Raw genomic sequence first — 19594 nt, 5'->3', positions numbered from 1 at the left:
AGCTAGCTGGGAAGATACTGACTCTGATCAAGGCTCGTGCACGGCCAAGCGCGAACGCATAATCAAATTAATTAATAAGAACTTAAATTCGTGCCCCTCTCTCTCTACAATAAATTGGTACTTCTAATGCAAGCAAAACATCATTAAATATACTGGTAGCTCACATAAGACAATCAAAATAATCAAATGCATTCTCAGCATGGTATGAAATAAAATTGCCCTCAGTGGCAGGAACGAAAGAAACAAAAGAACTTGTAACACTCGCTAATATAAACTCCGCGAATGACACGGATACATACTGCATAATCCCCCTAGCCCAGCTGTAACGGCTGCATCCGTGGGAACGGAAAGGCGGACAGCGTAACACGCCCTTCCCCAAGGGAAAATTTTGAGCCCTGGATCAAAATTTTCGAATCAAGACCCTGACCCCTCCCTGGATAAACAATCAGCAATTACGTTATCAGTCCCCTTAATATGCCTAACTTCTAAATTGTACTCCTGCAAAAGCAAACTCCAGCGGGTCAAACGCTGATTCTTGAATTTAAACTTGTTCAAAAACTGCAGGGGATGATGGTCTGAATAAATCTTGATCACAGGGCCAAAAGGGGGCAGGTAGACAGCAAAGTGTTGTAGGGCCAGGATAATCGCTAATAACTCCTGCTCTATGACGGAATAGTTCTTCTGGGCTCTATTAAACTTCTTTGAGAAGTATGATATGGGATGTTCAACCTGACCCTCATCTGGCTGCATCAACACTGCTCCTACCCCTACTCGGCTAGCATCAACTGCCAGCACAAAAGGTTTGTCAAAATCTGGTGCACGCAATATAGGGTGGTGGCACAGCAGAGACTTAACCGTAATAAAAGCTTGCTCACACTCGGCTGTCCACTGCCACTTCTTATCCTTGCGCAATAAAGTCAGTAAGAGGGCAAGCACTGTGGAGTAATTCCCAATAAATCTTCGGTAATAGCCGATCATGCCCAAAAATCGCTGGAGGGCACGGCGACACTGGGGTGCTGCAAAGTTGGAAATGGCATCCACCTTAGCCCGAGGTGGAGCCACTTGCCCATGTCCCACAACAAATCCAAGGTACTGGACCTTAGCACATACGAACTCGCACTTGTCCAAGTTGACTACTAAGCCAGCCTCCTCCAACCGCTTAATGAGCATTTCCACATGATCAAGGTGCTCCTCCCACTTGGTGTCATACACAATGACATCATCGATGTAAACGACACAATTAGGTATGCCATCCACCACTTTATCCATAAGCCTCTGGAAAGTGGCTGGAGCATTCTTCAATCCATAAGGCATCACCTGGCACTGATATACTGCACCACTGACAACAAAGCTAGCCACTTGTTTAGCCCATTCCGTCAGCGGGACCTGCCAGTATCCTTTTACTAAGTCAAGTTTGGTGATGTAAGTGGCATTTCCCACCTTGTCCACGGAGTCATCGACCCGAGGCAAGGGATAAGCATCGGTCTTAGACAGTGAGTTAACTTTCCGGAAGTCCACACACAACCTAACCTTCCCATCTGGCTTCGGCTGCAAGGTAACTGGTGAACTCCACTCACTGAAACTCCTCTTGATCAATCCATGGTCCAACATATACTTGATCTCATTATCGAGAGCTTTCTGTCTGATAGGGTTGATGCGGTAGGGAGCTAATTTTACAGGCTTACTATCCCCAACGTCAATGTCATGAGTAGCCCAAGTTGTCAATCCCGGTGAATCTCCAAAAACTTTCGGATGTTTCCATAATCTGTTGCACAGCTCTTCTCGCTTTACTGGATCAAGGTGTCGCAATTTCTCCACCAGAGCTGCATAACCATTGCCCTCCCATAGGTCAGCTGGTAACATCTCACCACGACTAAACACTTCCTCCTGCTCCTCCAACTCACTACCAACCACCAAAACTACAGGAGCGTTCTTATCCTTGGTTCCCTCAACGTCCACTCCAAAGTCACCTTCCAGGAACTGTGGCTGTAACCCTGGTCCACCACTCACATCACCGGCACCAACGGCTCCCTCCACAGCACGTTCCCTTGATGCCACGTCCTCCTTTCCCCGTCCTTCACATCCCAGGTGAGAGACATCAGCAGTCATCCCACAATGAGAATCAACTGGGCGGTAGTATGGCTTCAACATATTAATGTGGCACAACTGAGTACTCTTCCGCCTATCTGGGGTAACAATTAGATAGTCAAGTTCCCCAACTCTCTTCTTCACAATATAAGGACCACTAAATCTAGCTGCCAGAGGTTTTCCTTGCATGGGCAGCAGTGCCAAAACTTCATCTCCTTGCTTAAACTCACGACTTCTGACCTTCTTATCGTAATGAGCCTTCATTTTCGCTTGAGCCCCGATTAGATTGTCACGGGCAAGCTCTAAAGCGCAATGCAGTCTCTCCCGAGTGCGGCAGACATAGTCAAGCACGGATTCCTGGTTGCCAGATTTGTTGTTACTCCAGGCCTCTCGCACCACATCCAAGGGACCACGAACTCTGTGCCCAAACACTAACTCATTGGGTGAAAACCCTAACGACTCAGTTGGTACCTCTCTCACTGCAAACATAACAAAGGGTACCGCTAGGTCCCAATCCTTTCCACTATCATAGCAGAAGGTGCGCAGCATGGTCTTTAAGGTCTGATGATGCCTCTCCAGGGCACCTTGTGACTGCGGATGGTAGGCACTGGACAAAATGTGTTTGATGCCCAACTCTGTCATTGTCTGCTTAAACAAATTAGATGTAAAATTTACTCCACGGTCTGACTGCAACTCCTTGGGCAGGCCAAAATGAGTAAAGAACAGGATAAGTTGCTTGACTACTGACTTCGCCTGCATGCTTCTGATTGGTATAGCCTCTGGGTATCGCGTTGTAACATCCATTATGGTTAACAAATACTTGTTTCCAGCAGAAGTAGGAGGTAAAGGGCCCACAATATCAATGATTACCCGGGTAAACGGAGGTTCAACTGCAGGAATGGGAGTCAAAGGGGCCACAGGAAGAACTTGATTTGGCTTGCCCACTATCTGACACGTGTGACAGCTCTTGATGTACGCAGCAACTTGTCCCGGCATACTTGGCCACCAAAAGTTATACCTTAAGCGCTGCACTGTCTTTCTGTTTCCCAAGTGACCGGCTAACGGTCCCTCATGTGCTAACTGTATTAACGGCACCCTATACTGCACAGGCACCGCCACCTGCACTAACTCACTCACTCCTCCATCTACCGTGGCGCCAGTGGGCGTCCATCGGCGATGTAAAACATTATCTTTAATCAGGAACTCCTCCTTACCACACTCCATACTTCTTTCTTCCCCTACTCGAGCAAACAAGGGCTTTAATGTTACATCCTCCTGTTGCTTCACCCTCAATTCTGCTGGCCCAACACCCGCCAGCTCTACTGAGGACTGAGATAAGGGACTGGTCGGGACACTGGATTGCGAAGGGCGATCAATCTCAGCGTCACCTCTAGTACACTCGATAGGGGTAGGAATGTCAGACTCCACACTGACATCATCACCTCTACCCTCAACAGTGACACTCTGTTCCTCAGGCGCGTTTGACGGTGGTCCTGCATCCCCGCAGTCGACCCCAGCGTCCTGAAATTCTAATTCAGTCGGTGGGCTGGGTTCAGTCTCCACACAGACATACTCAGCACCACCTCTAGTGTCCTGAGTGGGAAGTGGGGCGGCACCCATGCACGCATTCCCACTCTCCTCACCCACCACAGCAACACTCTGCTCACTAGGTTCCTCCATTGGTGGCCCTGCCTCACCACAGTCGACCCCAAGAACCTGTGACTTCACCAGTTCTTCCTCCCGGGCTGCAACCTGTGCCATAGATCGTGTAATTGCACAGACCGGGAACATGGCTTCCACTTCTGCATCAACTTCAATACCAATTTCTGGGGCGTCAAAACACTTCTCTGCCACAACAACTGGTGGGGAATAGATGGAAATACTTTCCCCCAGCCAGGTCGTTCCCCAGCAGAAAATCAATCCCCTCTACTGGCATTACATCAGCAACAGCTACTTGAGCTGCAGCCTGAACAATGGGGCAATCGAGTTCCACATGAACATAATCATAGTATTCATCTGAGTTCATGCCTCTACACAGCACATACTTCCCTGAGTTTACAGGCCCTCCAGTCACGTTTCTGCACACAGACTGTTGTGCACAGGTATCACGAGCCACAGTAACTGGATAACTGATCCCATGAATTTTCACTGTGCCGTGACATATAAAAGGTTTACACCAGTCTAGGGACGATTTCTGAGGCAGTTCATCCGGAGGTGGCGTAGCATGTTGGGTAACCTTTTCAGCCTGAGCTGGCAGCGAGCACAGCCGGCTGCACTCCAGCTTTCCACAGACTTCTCCCTCACCGTTACCACTCTCCCAACTCCTCTCGTTCACCTGACTCGAACCTACAATTAGTGCCACTGGTTTGGCATTTTGGGAGGCCTTCCACTTAGGGCAGTTAGGGTTGATGTGCCCACTCTGTTTGCAAAAGTAACAAACTAGCTTCGAACTGGATACAGGGCTCTTTCTCCCTGAATTCTTTTTCTCCTCTGAACTTCCCTTGGACTGATTCACGGGAGATTTATCCCAGGCAGGGCCACTCACAGTCCTCTCCCTGGAATACTGAAAATTAGCATACTTGACCCCCATACTCCGCAAGGCAAACACCCGGTCATCAGCCCACGTCGCTGCTTCCTTCACGGTCTTAAATCTCTTCTCCCTAATTTTAACACCAATTTCTTTGTCAGCCATGTTGGTAAAATGTTCCATCAAAAGCAGTTCACGCACCTCGTTATACGAAGTGGCGCTCTCACTCAGCAACCACTCGTCTAACCTCTCCTCCAGATACCTAGCGTAGGCCATATAGGTGTCAGCAGGCCTTTTCCGAGCACCACGGAACAACAACCGATAAGCCTCTGGTCTAAGTTCATATGCCTTCAGGATGGCTGTTTTAAATTCATCATAATCATCTACATCCTCAGGGCTCAACCTATTATACACTTCCAAAGCTTTTCCCTTCAGCACATTAGATACCAACCCCACCCAGCGCTGCCTTGGCCACTGAAACTCCCTAGCCTTCTTCTCAAACCTGACAAACCATTCTGTCACCTTCAACTCATCAAATGCTGGCACTAATTTTAGACTCCTTGAGAACCAACTCTCCCTATCCTCTGCACGGCCTGAGGTTTGGGTATCTGAAGTTGGTCTATTAGCAGTCAGCTCCAAGCGAGTCTTCTCCAGCTCAAATCGCATTTTTTCACGCTGCATCTCCATCTCCCTCTCTTCTTTCTCTCTGGCACGCTGCATCTCCCTCTCTTCTTTTTCACGCTGCATTTCCCTCTCTTCTTTTGCACGCTGCATTTCCATCTCCATCTTTTTCAACTCCAACTGCAACTGAGCCTCCGGTGACAAGGCTCCAGGGTATATGGGAGTGGAATGAACAACTCCAGGGAAAGCACCAGACATCCCTGGGGGAACTGCTCTAAACTGGCTCTCGGCGGCATCATAGATGGTAATAGTGGGGTAGCGAAACGAGGCATTTCAGCACCATAGTCAAACTCAGGGCTCACACGGGGAGTACCTTTGCTATGTGCCTCTCGTTGTTCCATATCCACAGGTGACTCAGCACGTACGCGATCTGGTGTAGACACGCGTGACTCCATGGCGACAAATCAATGGCAGTACTAAATAATGAAATACTAATGCTGACTGAGAAACTACACACACATCAACTTCACCTCAAAGCACAGAGAACGCCAAGGTAACGATATCCTAGCAAGAAGAAGGCACTGTTAGGATATCCTGGCGAGGTCGCCACTGTTACGGTTTGCGCCAGTCCGGGGCTATTACAAAAAAGACAACAAGTCAGCCTTAGATGATCGGCCTCCACTGCGTTGCAAAAATAACACAGACCCCGGCACTGACACTCCGCAAACTAGAGAAAAAACTGCGCAACGGAAAAGTACTTATTTAAGAACGCAACACTCTGTACTTTGGTAATAAAACGGAACAGCCTACCTATAGATCTAGCCTACTATCGTCACTACCGGAAGTAATACCGCCCGAGACAGTATACAGGAACACCTCCCACTTACTCCCGGTGGTGACGACTTTCTACTTAACCCGTGTCCAAGGGGGAACGCAGTTAATAGCTCACGATGGTTCTCACTAGCCTTGAGCAAAGAGATGGGATTAACTGTGTAGGGGTTAGGGTGTGAGAGTGTGTATGTACGTGTGTTGGGAACGTTAACAAAGGCAGCGAGAAGACCACGGTGAGCCAAACTGGCCCTCCAAAGACAACACGGTTACAAAAACAAAATAAAATAACTACTTCCCTCAGTCAGCAACAAAAGAATAAAAATAAACTTAAATGAAAACGCCAGCTCGGCATAAAAATGACTGGGGAGAGAGAGAGTGTGCACACGCACGATACGGAAGCTAGCTGGGAAGATACTGACTCTGATCAAGGCTCGTGCACGGCCAAGCGCGAACGCATAATCAAATTAATTAATAAGAACTTAAATTCGTGCCCCTCTCTCTCTACAATAAATTGGTACTTCTAATGCAAGCAAAACATCATTAAATATACTGGTAGCTCACATAAGACAATCAAAATAATCAAATGCATTCTCAGCATGGTATGAAATAAAATTGCCCTCAGTGGCAGGAACGAAAGAAACAAAAGAACTTGTAACACTCGCTAATATAAACTCCGCGAATGACACGGATACATACTGCATAATCCCCCTAGCCCAGCTGTAACGGCTGCATCCGTGGGAACGGAAAGGCGGACAGCGTAACAATATATATATGGAACCTCTGTGGTACAGTGGTAAAGTGTGCGTTTTCGTACACTGAAGAACGAGGGTTCGCTCCCCGCCAGGGTAATAAACTTTGGGAGCGTTCTTCTGGCCACGTACTGCTTGGCGAACATCAGGGGTGCTGTGTCTGAACCAGTGTCACATACTATAAAGTATGCTTGCACACAGTCGGCTTGCGCTGACCGATTACACTTGGTTCATACTCGTAGACTACGCACATATCGAAAGCTACTACAACACCATAATTACACTTAGAAACACTTCTTACCCTACATACAATCTCTACCAGACAGCCTAAGCCACTGTGCTAGAGATACATTGGCTGTATCGTCCCCACTTCGATAGGGACAGGCCGATCCTGCAGTGGACACTCAAATGACTGATCAGATGGTATATATATATATATATATATATATATATATATATACACACACACACGGTGATTCACGGGTTTTTCCGGAAACTCTGGGAAATGCAAGCTTATGCAGTTCTAAGCATAAAATACTCTATAAGTATAGGTGTTTAATTTAATGGTTTACAAATTGGGAAATTGTCAGATCTGACACACATGTGAGCGGGAGGCCGTCGGGCTGGCGGCGACCTTGCTGTTGCCAAGTTACTCAAGTTCTCATTCTAAATTAAACTCTTCTTTCAATAATCGTCAGGTAAGTATCGCAGTGTGTGAGTGGACCGACGAGAGGCCGTGGCGAGGCACTTGTCTGCTGTAGTGTGGAGGCGCCCCATCTTGTTGAAAAATGATACGTCACCGTGTCTTCAGAGGCACATCTTCAAGTAACATGGGAAGTTCATTTATGAGAAAATTAACGTAGACATCTCCTGTAAGCCTCCCTTCAATGATATGAGGTCCAATCATCTGGTTGTCAATCATACTGCACCACATATTAACCGAAAATCGGTGTTGAAAGTTCCATTCAACTGTTTCCTTGGGATTTTCTTTTGACCACAAATGTGCATTACGAGTATTACGTGATCCATGGCTTCATCAGTGTATAAAATGTACTTGCTCAGCTGAGGATGATCTGCTAGCCAAGTACGGAAATCCAGTCATTGAGCAGAATCCCCGGGTTGTAGATGCTGCACTTGTTGTATGTGATATGGGTACAGACATTCCCTCTTTAATGTTCTCCGTACCTTCGCTTGTGAAACACTGTCGGGATGAGATATTCTTCTTGTACTGATGCTAGGGCTGCGATGTACCACTCCTACTATGCGTTGTACTTCATCTTGCTTCTCCATGCATTCAGCTGTGGCTCCAACTCCAGGAAAACAACCTTTGTCCTGGAGATACTGATAGACGTGGTAAAACACATTTGCATCTGGGCTCCTTCTGTTTGGATGTTTCCGTCTGTATTCTCTTGCTGATGCTTCTGCGTTGCCATTGCAGACCCCATAGATAAAAATCATATCTGCATACTCCACGTTTGTAAAATTGAACGGCGTTGTAGCGAAATGTGGGTGAAACTGTCCCTTTAATTAACCGGCCTGCCACACTCGCCTAGCACTTGGCGGGAACTGACAGTCCGAGCTCTGAGAAACCTCCAGTGCTCCCACTTTACCGTTGCCATATTTCCCTAGACAGCTGCTTAGATTTCCCTAGATTTGGTCAAAATTCCCCAAATAATTTTCAACAAATTCTTCATTGCATAATGCTGGAAAAGGTTTCACTTCACTTCTACACAGTGCCTAGGCCAAGTACTCAGTGATTATGGCTGTCGAGTGACGTTCAGTTTCAGCAGCCTACTGAAAAATTCTAATATTCGTTTACTCTTTTGTCAAAAATTATATTAGGCTAATTCTCTTTTCCCTGCACACTATCATGAAAGAATATCTCCTAAGCTGGTTTAATGAATAAAACGATTGTTCCACACTGTTCTTAGCTTGACTATTAACTTACTAATAATATTAAAAACACATGGGCCCAAACTCCTTACTCTACAGTCTACTGTCTGAAAATTAGCAGAGGTTCCAACTTCTGTGCCTGATCCATATCAATCTTCTCCACCATGTATATTATACACAGACAAGTCATTATTCATATTCTTGTCACTTTTTGCATCTTTATCATTCATGACTTCAACATTAACTGAGACCAGCACTACATTTGTAATGCTAAGTGTTTAAGGCGCGACTTCTCGCTCCTAGAACACCTAACGTGAAGCGGGTCCTCTTTCGAGACCGGGGCTTAGGACAAATAAGAGAGAGGCAGGGCACAAAAACTCCAGGCAATAACCTTTACACGTGTATTACTTAGTCAGACAAGGGACAACAGCAGATGGTACAGCACAATATTTGGTCAATTACAAACTCTTATAACTAGATTCTCAGTATCTCGCAGGATACTACAGTGGTAAGTACGTGGGGTAACACTGAAAGCATAGTGCACAGGATTAGTATAGTCCAGGGTCCCGGTGCACGTGGAAGGGTGAGCGACAGGGCTCGCTAGGGGAGGGTATAAGGTCTAATTGTATTTATGGTAGTATGAGGCAGAGGCTGATGATAGCACGTTCACTTTATACTTTCCAAGGGCAAAGGGTTATTTGTTAATTATTACAATACGATCCAAGGTGGTGGCGCGTGTGGGGGGGGGGGAAGGAGAGTTTAAGGTAAAGCTCACTAAGGGAGGATATAAGGCACTGGGGTATAGTTATGTTTATAGTAATATGAAGTGGAGGGTATTGATAGCGTGTTCGATTTATTATTTTTTAGGAGCAAGGGACGTTTAGATAAATTACTAATATGAGTTCCACGGCTTTGTTGTTACACGGAGGATAATGTGGAGGGAGTCGTACATGAGTCTTATGCACTATCCCTTGGGTTTCACAGGGATTGCTCACTATTCTGCCCGTTTGTATATTAGGCCTTCATTTCCAGGTCACGTAAACACTTGGCCTGGTGCTAAGAGAGTACACTATCACCTTGTCACTGTTCCACTGTACTTAGGGCAAAGTCACTGTCTCACAAGTTACTGGGGGCGGTTGCGACAGGGAGACACGCCGGCGACAGCTCGGCCGGGGCAGGGGCACCGCCAAGGGAGGGTGTGCCGATAGGGCACGATATGGCGCGCAGGGGCGTCTTCTCTCGTCCGGGGCTGCAGGTGGTGAAGGGGCCCAATTTCTCTGGGCTGGGAACAGGAGTATGGCCCTCAGGACTGGGGCCGAACAACTCCCTCAACCTTGCGGCCAGGTCTCGGCCGGATGTGGAGATCCTCCATCGTCGGGGCGTAGGGAGGTCCCGCCCAGGAGTTCTGGGAAGGGCCTGGAGTTCCCGAGGGCTGCGGCCCCCAGAGTCAGGTGGCGCCATCAGGGAGAGGCTGCGGCACCGGTCTGCGTCAGGGTCCGTCAGGTGGGTTTTCTCCAGGGCCAGGTGTAGGGAGCAGAGGCCGGGGGAGGCGATAGGGCCTCTCTCGTACTCGCCCATGTCCACTGCGTCAGGGGACAGGACACTCGTCTCACACTGGGGTGGCAGGACTGCTCTCGACTGTTTCCAGCCGTGGGGCCCGGCTACTGGCTATGGCTTCCCAGGGGCGTTACCATAAGGGGCCGAGGCCCAGCTACTGACCGTGGCCTGAGAGATGGAATAGGAACCAGCGCACCTCAGGACACCTTCGGAGCGGCTGCCGGCCATCTGATGAAGGTGGGAGCAGCAACAGGCTGACTCCTGCAGGAAGGGTGGGGAGCGGCTACAGGCCGACTCGAGGGCAACACCATCAGAGTGGCTACCGGCTGTCTGACAAAGGTGGGAGTGATTACAGGCTGTCTCCTTCTGCTGGTATGACGAGCGGCTACAGGACGACTCGGGGGCAACACCTTCAGAGCGGCTACCGGCCGTCTGACGAAGGTGGGAGCGGCTACAGGCCGACTCCTGCAGGAGGAGTGCGGAGCGGCTACAGGCCGACTCGGGGGCAATGCCTTCGGAGCGACTACCGGCCATCTGACGAAGGTGGGAGTGGCTACAGACCGTCTCCTTCAGGAGGGGGTGTGGAGTGGCTACCGGCCGTCTCTGAAAGGACACCTTTTGATGAAGGCGGGAGCGGCTACCAGCCGTCTCCTGATTACCCTCAGGTCGGTGTAGGACCGATTCCTTTATGAGGGGCGGGCGGCTACAGGCCATCCCAAGAGGGAAGACACCTTCGGAGAGGCTACTGGTACACTCCTGTAGAAGGCGGAAGTGGCTACAGGCCAACTCCTGAGGGGCGCTGATCGGAGCCGGACAGACAGCTCCACCCCGAGATGGTTTGGTGGAACCTCGCCCGGAAGGTAGTGCTTGATTCCTGCTATGGCAACGGCGGGGTGGCTCCGGGTCATAGGGGTTTATGGCCTGGGCTGGCTTGTGCCGTTGTCGCGCCGAGTCTCGGTGTGCTCCTGCTGCTCCTCCGTGGGGTCCTTGTGAGGGTGTCGGTGAATTTCGGGGGGCACTACGCTGAAGCTCTGGTGTGGGGGATTGAGCACTCCCGGGGACACTATGCTATATTTCAACATTATTACTTGGACCTTAGAATATCATGAAAAAATGAAAAGACGCTAAGCTCATTTACCACGTGACCCACACACATTATACAACACTGACAATGAGGCCGAGCTGCTCAGCTGAGGACACTCAGTGCAAATGAGCCTAAGGCAAATCACCGCTGACAGCAGATCCATTGTGACTCCTGCGTTTTCACTGGGAAAGATTTCAAATTGAGGAGTGGAGTTCTGTCAGCCAGTGAGTGCCTTCTACGTAGGCGCTGGACGGTTGACTGGTTAGGTGAGATATTAAATGTTTGAGTGTAGTATTTTATACTGGCACCAGTGCGGTTTAAGTGCATATGGACATATTCCGTATTTTATCCCTGGTGTTTAAAAAAAAAATCCTTAGAATTCTCTAAATTTTGCAAAATCCCCAGATTATTCCCTAAATTCCTCAAAAGTTCCAAATCTGGGGATAATTCCCTAAAAGTGGGAGCACTGGGTGTACATCATCTCGTATCACTGGTATGCCATGTAGTAGATTTATTTATTACTTTAAAGTGACATACTTTACTATGTAGTACAATTACATACCTGACGATTAATGAAAGAATAGTTTTAATTCAGAATGAGAACAACGTGTAAAAGGAACAATTTAAAAGGAAACTGAGTAACGTGGCAACACAGCAAAGTCGCCTCCAGTCCGTCCGCCTCCCGCTCGCATGTCTGTCAGATTTGAAAATTTCCCCACTTGCGAACCATTACATTGAACACCTATACTTATAGAGTATTTTATGCCTAGAACTGCATAAGCTTGCATTTCCCAGAGTTTCCGGAAAAACTCGTGAATCACCATATATATATATATATATATATATATATATATATATATATATATATATATATATATATATATATATATATATATATATATATATATACAGTATATGCCGACCTGTCGCTCAGTCTCTCTAAATTCGAGTAAATTTAAGTATTTGACTGGTAATCATTTATACATCCAGTGAAAGTATTTACTTTTGGAATTTCAAAAAAAAAAAAAGTATTGTTATTAAAGACATGAAATTCAATTCTTTAAGTACGAGTATTTATGTGCATTATCAACCTGGAATGGGATAGGATAGTCTGTTATCACCACTACTTTTTTCTTTATACATTTATAGTCTAGGGCACCAACGATTCACTCTCAGCCTAATAAAAGTACGTGTCTTTAGCAAGAATGTTATACTAGCGTTGTCACAGCGATAACATGCTCCTGTGACTTCAAAACAGCTGTCTAAAGTCATTTGCCATCAGCTGGAACAGAATACTAGAGTTTCTCCGATTATAAGATTAATGATATAGGCTACCACAAGAACTAATCTACATGAAAACAAAGGTGTAGACATAGACTACAGCCTTGCATTATTAGTGGTTATGCACATGATGTCGTGTTCCTGACAACTTGGGCTGAATGTTTGCAAGACTCGATAGTTCAGTTTCAATCTTTGTCAGAATGTATGATTTAAACGTTGGGTCTGGTTAGTACTTGGATGGGTGACCGCTTGGGAACACCAGATGCTGTTGGCATCCCTACGTGTCAAGTGGGGTTGGTGGAGGATTAGTGCCCATCCCTGTAAAACAATTAACTCTAAGCCCTTGGCCACCCCGTCTGGGATACATGGCGCCTGGCAATGAATGAATGAATGAACAATATATCTGCAACAACATTAAAGTAAATTATTTTTCTATCAGCAACGGAATACAACAATCTTTGTTTTGTTGCTGACAGGAATGGTACTAATAAAAATGATGTAACACCGAATACTTCTTTTTAGAAATTCACTTGCATTTTAGGATATCGTGGCAGGACTGATGCCAGCATTTTCCTGTATGTGTTTTAAAGCTATTACTTAACCTTCTGTGGGTGTTCGTTGTGATTTTTTTTTTTTTTAGGCATTTCCAGTAGGGTATCATAATCTTATTTCTTTTTTTAATATTACATAAAATCCTGGACAAATAATCACTGTTTGTATATTATTTGTAATAATAACTTACACTATTTCAACGGCTGATCATATTCGTTTATAGCACAATAGTTAATCGATCCACATTTGGTAATAAATACTGATTTCACATCATGTATCAGCCTTTATTTATAAGAAACTAACACTGTGTTATAAAACTATTTTATTACAGGCTAACGCTGATTCTATTAAATATGCGACACTGTATGATCAAAGCTTTGAAAAAAAATTACGAAAAAAAATTGTGTACACATTTACAATATATTAAAGATGTTTATATGTAAACTTTGTGAGACGTATTGCTGACTTACAGACTGTCTATCAGCCGGTCTCCATATTTATCCATTATTGTATGTCTGTCTTTCTAGGGCAGCATCATCAGTCCTGTGATCGTGTCCATCCACAATGATCCCCGCTACTGGAAGGACCCCCAACAGTTCAAGCCGGAGCGTTGGCTGGACGAGGAGGGACGCTTTACTACCAAGAAGGAAGGGTTTCTGCCCTTTAGCGTTGGTAGGACAATACTCGCGTGTAGTCTGGCTTTTTATATGCAGGGCGTACACTATTTGAGATGCCTTATGCTCAGATACTACTGCCAGCAAACTATGTACAGTTATAGTAACATCTGTTTTCAAAGAGAGAAATGGCTATAGTTTATAGACAATTCATCAAAAGAATTAAAATTTTCGTATACCCGCTTAATAGCCGCTAACGAAATATTGTGTCACATCTGACAATCACATTCACCCACACTGGGCGTCTCACAGCAACGATGACGTCACATGAAAACCCTGGTGCGAAAAAGAAATGTATTAATACTTAGTCCACAGCTGAGTGCAATTACTGCAATTGATGAAATAGCCTACGTTTGTGTTGTCGTTGTTGTTGTAGATGTTGCCTCAGGCTCATCTGGAAATGGACTGCAGGCAGAAGGTGCCATTCACCTGCAGTCCAACACTACCCTCTTTTTAGGGATGGCGTTGAGGAACATTTGTTTAACCAGACACTGAAGCCGTTCGGTCTTATCAGCGCCACAATGTCACTGCATTCTTCTCTAGCAACGTAGTGATTATTAACTGCAAGCAAAAAGTGTCAGGCACATTCCTCAGTTTCCTCTTATTCCATTTTTATTTCCTCAAAAAGTTGTGGTACGAAGCACGTATCAGATTTTCCGAAGGTAGTCGTTGTCATATGTATCAATAAAATTGCTTTTCACATAAGGAATAGATTTATTTTATATCTACCAAGCTTAACGATGTGCTTCATATTGTGGCATCATTATAACTGAGAGATATACTCGTATGCACTGCAAGGGAGTACGACTGACATGCACCTTGTGACATTATCTATTTAACGGTTATAAGGTGGTTGTGTGAAACTTATATACTTTTTATTTTAACAGACAAAGGATATGGTAAACTCTCACACACAAGACCGGTTAACAATAAAAGCGTGTACTTTTGTAACAATTTTATCTCAAATGGAACCAGCTCCAACATTTTGCGTACACCCTGTACACCTGACCGTGCACACTGACGGAGTGTCTTCTGAGCATGAAGTTGCTACAGTACACAGTAATGGAAAGTAATATTGGTAAACTGCTGTGCTATTTTTATCCATTTACCACAGGAACAACTTTAATGTATTAATATACAGCGTTTGTATTGCTGTGTGCAAGAGATGGAAGAAAAATATAAGAGAGTATGGATCCGTCAGCTCAAGGATTGTGTGAGTAAAACTGAAACTTGGATTGCAAATGTAGGTGATTGTTTGTGTGCATGCGCCAGTGCAGGTTCGTTCAAGTAGAATGAAAGAGCAATTTTGGACAAATGTCGAAGCGTGCATGGAAAAGTCTGAAAGGAATGATAGAGTGTTTTTGCTTGGAGATATGAATGGAAAAATAGGTAATTGGAGAAGTTGGTGAGTGGGATGTGCCTGCAGAAGTGGATGAGAATGGCAGTGCACTAGTATACATTTGTACAGGGAGGGGGCTAGTGATAGCCAATATCCTCTTTAGACACAAAATGATCCACAGGTATAAGTGGCAAGGGATGAGAAGGGTGGGTGGTGAACTGAATGAACGGAAGGCAATGAATGATTATGTGTGTGTGTGTGTATGATAGAATGAGGTGTGTAATGGATGCAAGAACATACAGAGATTGGGGGGATGAACTTTCTGGCCACCACATGGTGGTGGTGAAAGTCAAAGTTCAAGTGAAATGGAGGAGTAGGAGAAGGGAAGGCCAGGAGGTAGTAGTCCATACAAGGAGGGTAGAAAGGTTGCAGAGGATGGAAAAAAGGCAGAATAGAAGAGAAGTGAAGAACCGATTGGGTAAATATGATCTTGAGCAGATGGGGGACGTGGAAAGTATGTTCAAGATATTCAAAGAAGAAACTTGTGAAGCATGTGAAGTGGTGTGTGGGGTGGAGAGAAAGCGAAAGGGGGTGAAAGAAACAGCATGGTGGAATGAAGAGGTGAAGACAGGCTGTGCCGCAAAAGAAAGAAAGCATATAGTGAGTGGATGAAGAACAGGGGTGTGTAGGATGTAGAGAGATGGAAGAGAGAGTTATATGTACAGAGGAAGAGAGAGGTGAAAAGATTAGTAAGAATGAGTAAAACGAGAGTGGATGAGGAATTTGGAAGAAATTTGAGTGTAAAACAGAGAGAAAGTAAGAAAATGTTTTGGAAAGAGGTAAAGAGTCTTGGGGAGGGAGGTAGTGAACTAAGTCGGGAAGTGAAAGATGAAAATGGTATAATGTTAATGGAGAAGGGTGAAAAAGTGAGCAGATGGCGAGAATAATTTAAGGAATTGTTGGACGCAGAGAATGAAAGTAATGCAAGTGTAAGTGGCTGGAGATTGACTGGGAGAAAGTGTGGGGTGAGAAAAGAGGAAGAAATCAGTATGATGGAAGCAGTGGAAGTAATGAAGAAAGTCAAAATGGGGAAAGCCCCAGGAACTGATTGAGTGTGTGGTGAAATGCTGAAGCATGATGGACAGAAATAGTTAATTTGGATATGAAAGATATGCAGATTGGCCAGGGAGGAAGGTAGAGTTCCGAAGGATTAGAAGTCAGGTATAATCATTCCCCTATACAAAGGAAAAAGGGAAAAAGTGTGTAGTGATCATAGGGGCATTTGCCTTCTTAGTGTAATAGGAAAAGTATACAGTAGGATACATCTTGATAAAGTTAGGGAAATCATAAAGGAAATATTTGGGGGTGAACAGGGAGGTTTTAGAAAGTGAAGAGGTTGTGTAGATCAGATATTCATTCTTAGGTCTATAGTTGAAAAGTTTCTAAAGAAGGGAAAGAAGCTGTATGCGGCCTTCATGGATCTGGAGAATGCATATAACAGGGTGGATAGACAAGGAATGTGGAAATTATTAAAAATATGTGGACTAAATGGGAAGCTGTTGAATGCCGTGAAGGGCATGTCTGAGGGGGCTAAGGCTGCAGTGCGTATGGATCATGAACTGAGCGAATTTTTCTATTTGAGGATTGGGTTGACACAGGGATGTGTCATGTTCCCTTGGTTGTTCATTCAGTATATGGATGGGGATATAAAAGAGGTACAAGGTAAAGCAGTGGATGTTGGAGTGACCCTAATGAGGGAGGGCAGTGTTTGGAAACTCCCTGTACTGTTGTTTGCAGATAATACTGTATTTAATGTTAAGTGAAGACGGAGAGGAACTGCATGGCTTGGTGACTGAGTTTGGGAGAGTGTGTAAGGAACGAAATCTAAAGGTGAATGTAGGGAAGAGTAAAGTTATGGCCTTGGAAAGAAATGAAGCCACTGAAAGTACTGTGAGGCCGGATAAGAAGGAAATGGAAAATGTGAGTGCATTTAAGTACTTGGGTAGTGTGGTGACAAAAGATGGAAGTTTAGAGGGTGAAGTGATTGAAAGGGTAAAACATGGAAGAAAGGTTGATGGTTCTTTGAAAGCAGTGATAAGGAACAGGGAAGTGAACATTAAAGCAAAAAAGTCACTGCATGGCAGTATTTTGATACCAAGTTTAAAGTATGCTTAATTACACTTCAAAGTCTTGGGTTTAACGTATGGAAGTGAAGCTTGGACCTTGTTGGAAGGTCACAAATCAAGAGTTAGAGCAGTGGAAATGAGTTATTTGAGAGAAGCATGTGGAGTTACATGGAGAGACAGATTGACAAATGGAGGAAGTGAAGGAGCATTGTGGTGTGGATGTAGATGTCGTAGACAGCGTTAGGAGAAATACAGTGAGGTAGTTTGGTCATGCGGAGAGGATGGAGAGGAAAGACTAACAAGGAGAATATATGCGAGTGAGATGCAGGGGGGAGAGGGAGGGGGAGGTCAGGGGTGAAGTGGAGGGACGGAGTGGAGAGGTATATGACAGAGGGGAGTGCGAGCTGGGAGCAGGGCAGTGAAATCGCGTTGGACAGGGCGACGTAGAGGCAATTTGTTTGTTGCCACCCCTTACGGGCTTTAAGCGTCTGGCAAAAGATAGATAGTGATAAGAGAAAAGTTTGCTTACGATAACTGATTCTTCATCCATAACCGAGAAGGAAGAAACTGATACTTGCCCGTCAATGAGATAGTTCTCAAATGAATTATAGATTTTTATGCACAGTTTATCTTACACCAATAACTATGAAGCATATTAATTAAATCATAGTGTATTGTGGACAAGATGTAAACTAATATTTTTGTACAGTATTGTGCTGTTTCCATTCACATACATTGTAAGATTTTAACCACGTCACTGCAATGACGTCCTTTTTGTATTATGATGAATCTAGCTCTAAGGAATTTTATGTAAATTTTAAAAGCTCTGTAACAATTAAGACATTAATTACGGCTATATGAATCTCCTGCTGTTCCGGAAGTCTCACAGGAAATGAATAAGACCATCTGGTCTCAGAAAAATAAAACTAAAAGTACGTCATCAGATTCAGGGGGTTAAATACAGTCGCAGGTATGATGTTAATAAGAGGAAATATTGCGTACGACCTTGCTACGTTGTGAAGAATAAAGGACGTCTACTCTACAGCCAAGGTATTTCTCGTAGGGAGTCTAGCCTCTTAATGTACGTCAAACAATACATGTTACGAGGAAATGCCTCGAGGCATTTTGTGCCTGAAGTACGAATATTCTAGGCAAGATGGTGACTAATATGTCATAGAATATTGTACACATTTCATCAGTATGCCATCATGGAAACAGATATATTCGTATTCAAGGTAATAATAATAGGATATCTATATATTAATTTACTGATCTCTTTGCTTCTAGACAGAAAGTTAACTCACTACGCAATGCTAGTAGGTCAAACCATTTACGTTAAATATAAGGAAGCATTAGCTGTGCAGTTCTATGCACACAATAGGCCTGTGCTGAATGTGAAGCTATTCAGTTCTTACGAATCTAATTCCCTCCCCTCTCCTTCTCTTTACTGCCTTCGGTATGCTAAACAATTAGAGTAGCTCGTGAGAGAGAGAGAGAGATGAAAATCAGTCCCATTCTCCCACTCCGGAGCTTGCTGGAAGACGTTTAGATGCAGTCTTTTTTCTAGGCTGATGATGATGATGGTGATGATGGTGATGATACTGGTGATATGATGATCAGGATCAGGACCATGTTCTAACAGATTTAGAGGCTATCAATGGTTTACACACACACACACACACACACACACATATATATATATATATATATATATATATATATATATATATATATATATATATATATATATATATATATATATATATGTATGTGTTTGAGTGTCCGCTGCGGGACCGGCCTATCCCAACCGAAGCGGAGACGATACAGCCAATGTATGTCTACCAGGTGGCTTAGGCTATCTGGTAGAGATTGTATGTAGGGTGAGAAGTGCTTGTAAACGTAACTGTAGTGTTGGAGTGGCTTTGGATGTATGTGTAGTCTGTGAACCAAGTGTAATCGGACCGCGCAAGCCGACTGAGTGCAAGCATACTTTATAGTATGCGACACTGGTTCAACCACAGCACCCCTGATGTCTGCCAACACACGTGGCCAGAAGAATGCTCCCAAAGTTTATTACCCTGGCTGGGCGCGAACCCTCGTTCTTCAGTGTACGAAAACGCACACTTTACCACAGAGGCTCCATATACATAAATATATATATATATATATATATATATATATATATATATATATATATATATATATATATATATATATATATATATATATATATATATATATATATATATATATATATATATATATATATATA

The 19594-nt window shown here is 44.6% G+C and overlaps 1 protein-coding gene across 1 annotated transcript in view; it reads left to right on the top strand.

The window, feature by feature from the left end:
* The window catches only part of LOC145392003 (cytochrome P450 2L1-like), a 185876-nt gene that overhangs the window by 162692 nt on the left and 3590 nt on the right, over positions 1-19594 (top strand). Inside the window, exon 9 of the mRNA XM_080266490.1 lies at positions 13711-13855. Within this exon, the coding sequence (XP_080122616.1) occupies positions 13711-13855 (145 nt within the window). The remainder of the gene's footprint in view (positions 1-13710; positions 13856-19594) is intronic.

This window comes from Coenobita brevimanus, chromosome 2 (assembly GCF_032717465.1).
Source record: "Coenobita brevimanus isolate Jiangsu-jjx chromosome 2, ASM3271746v2, whole genome shotgun sequence".
Classification (NCBI taxonomy): domain Eukaryota; kingdom Metazoa; phylum Arthropoda; class Malacostraca; order Decapoda; family Coenobitidae; genus Coenobita; species Coenobita brevimanus.
The sequence above is the reverse complement of the archived record's forward strand: the minus strand, read 5'-3'. Positions and strand labels throughout refer to the sequence as shown.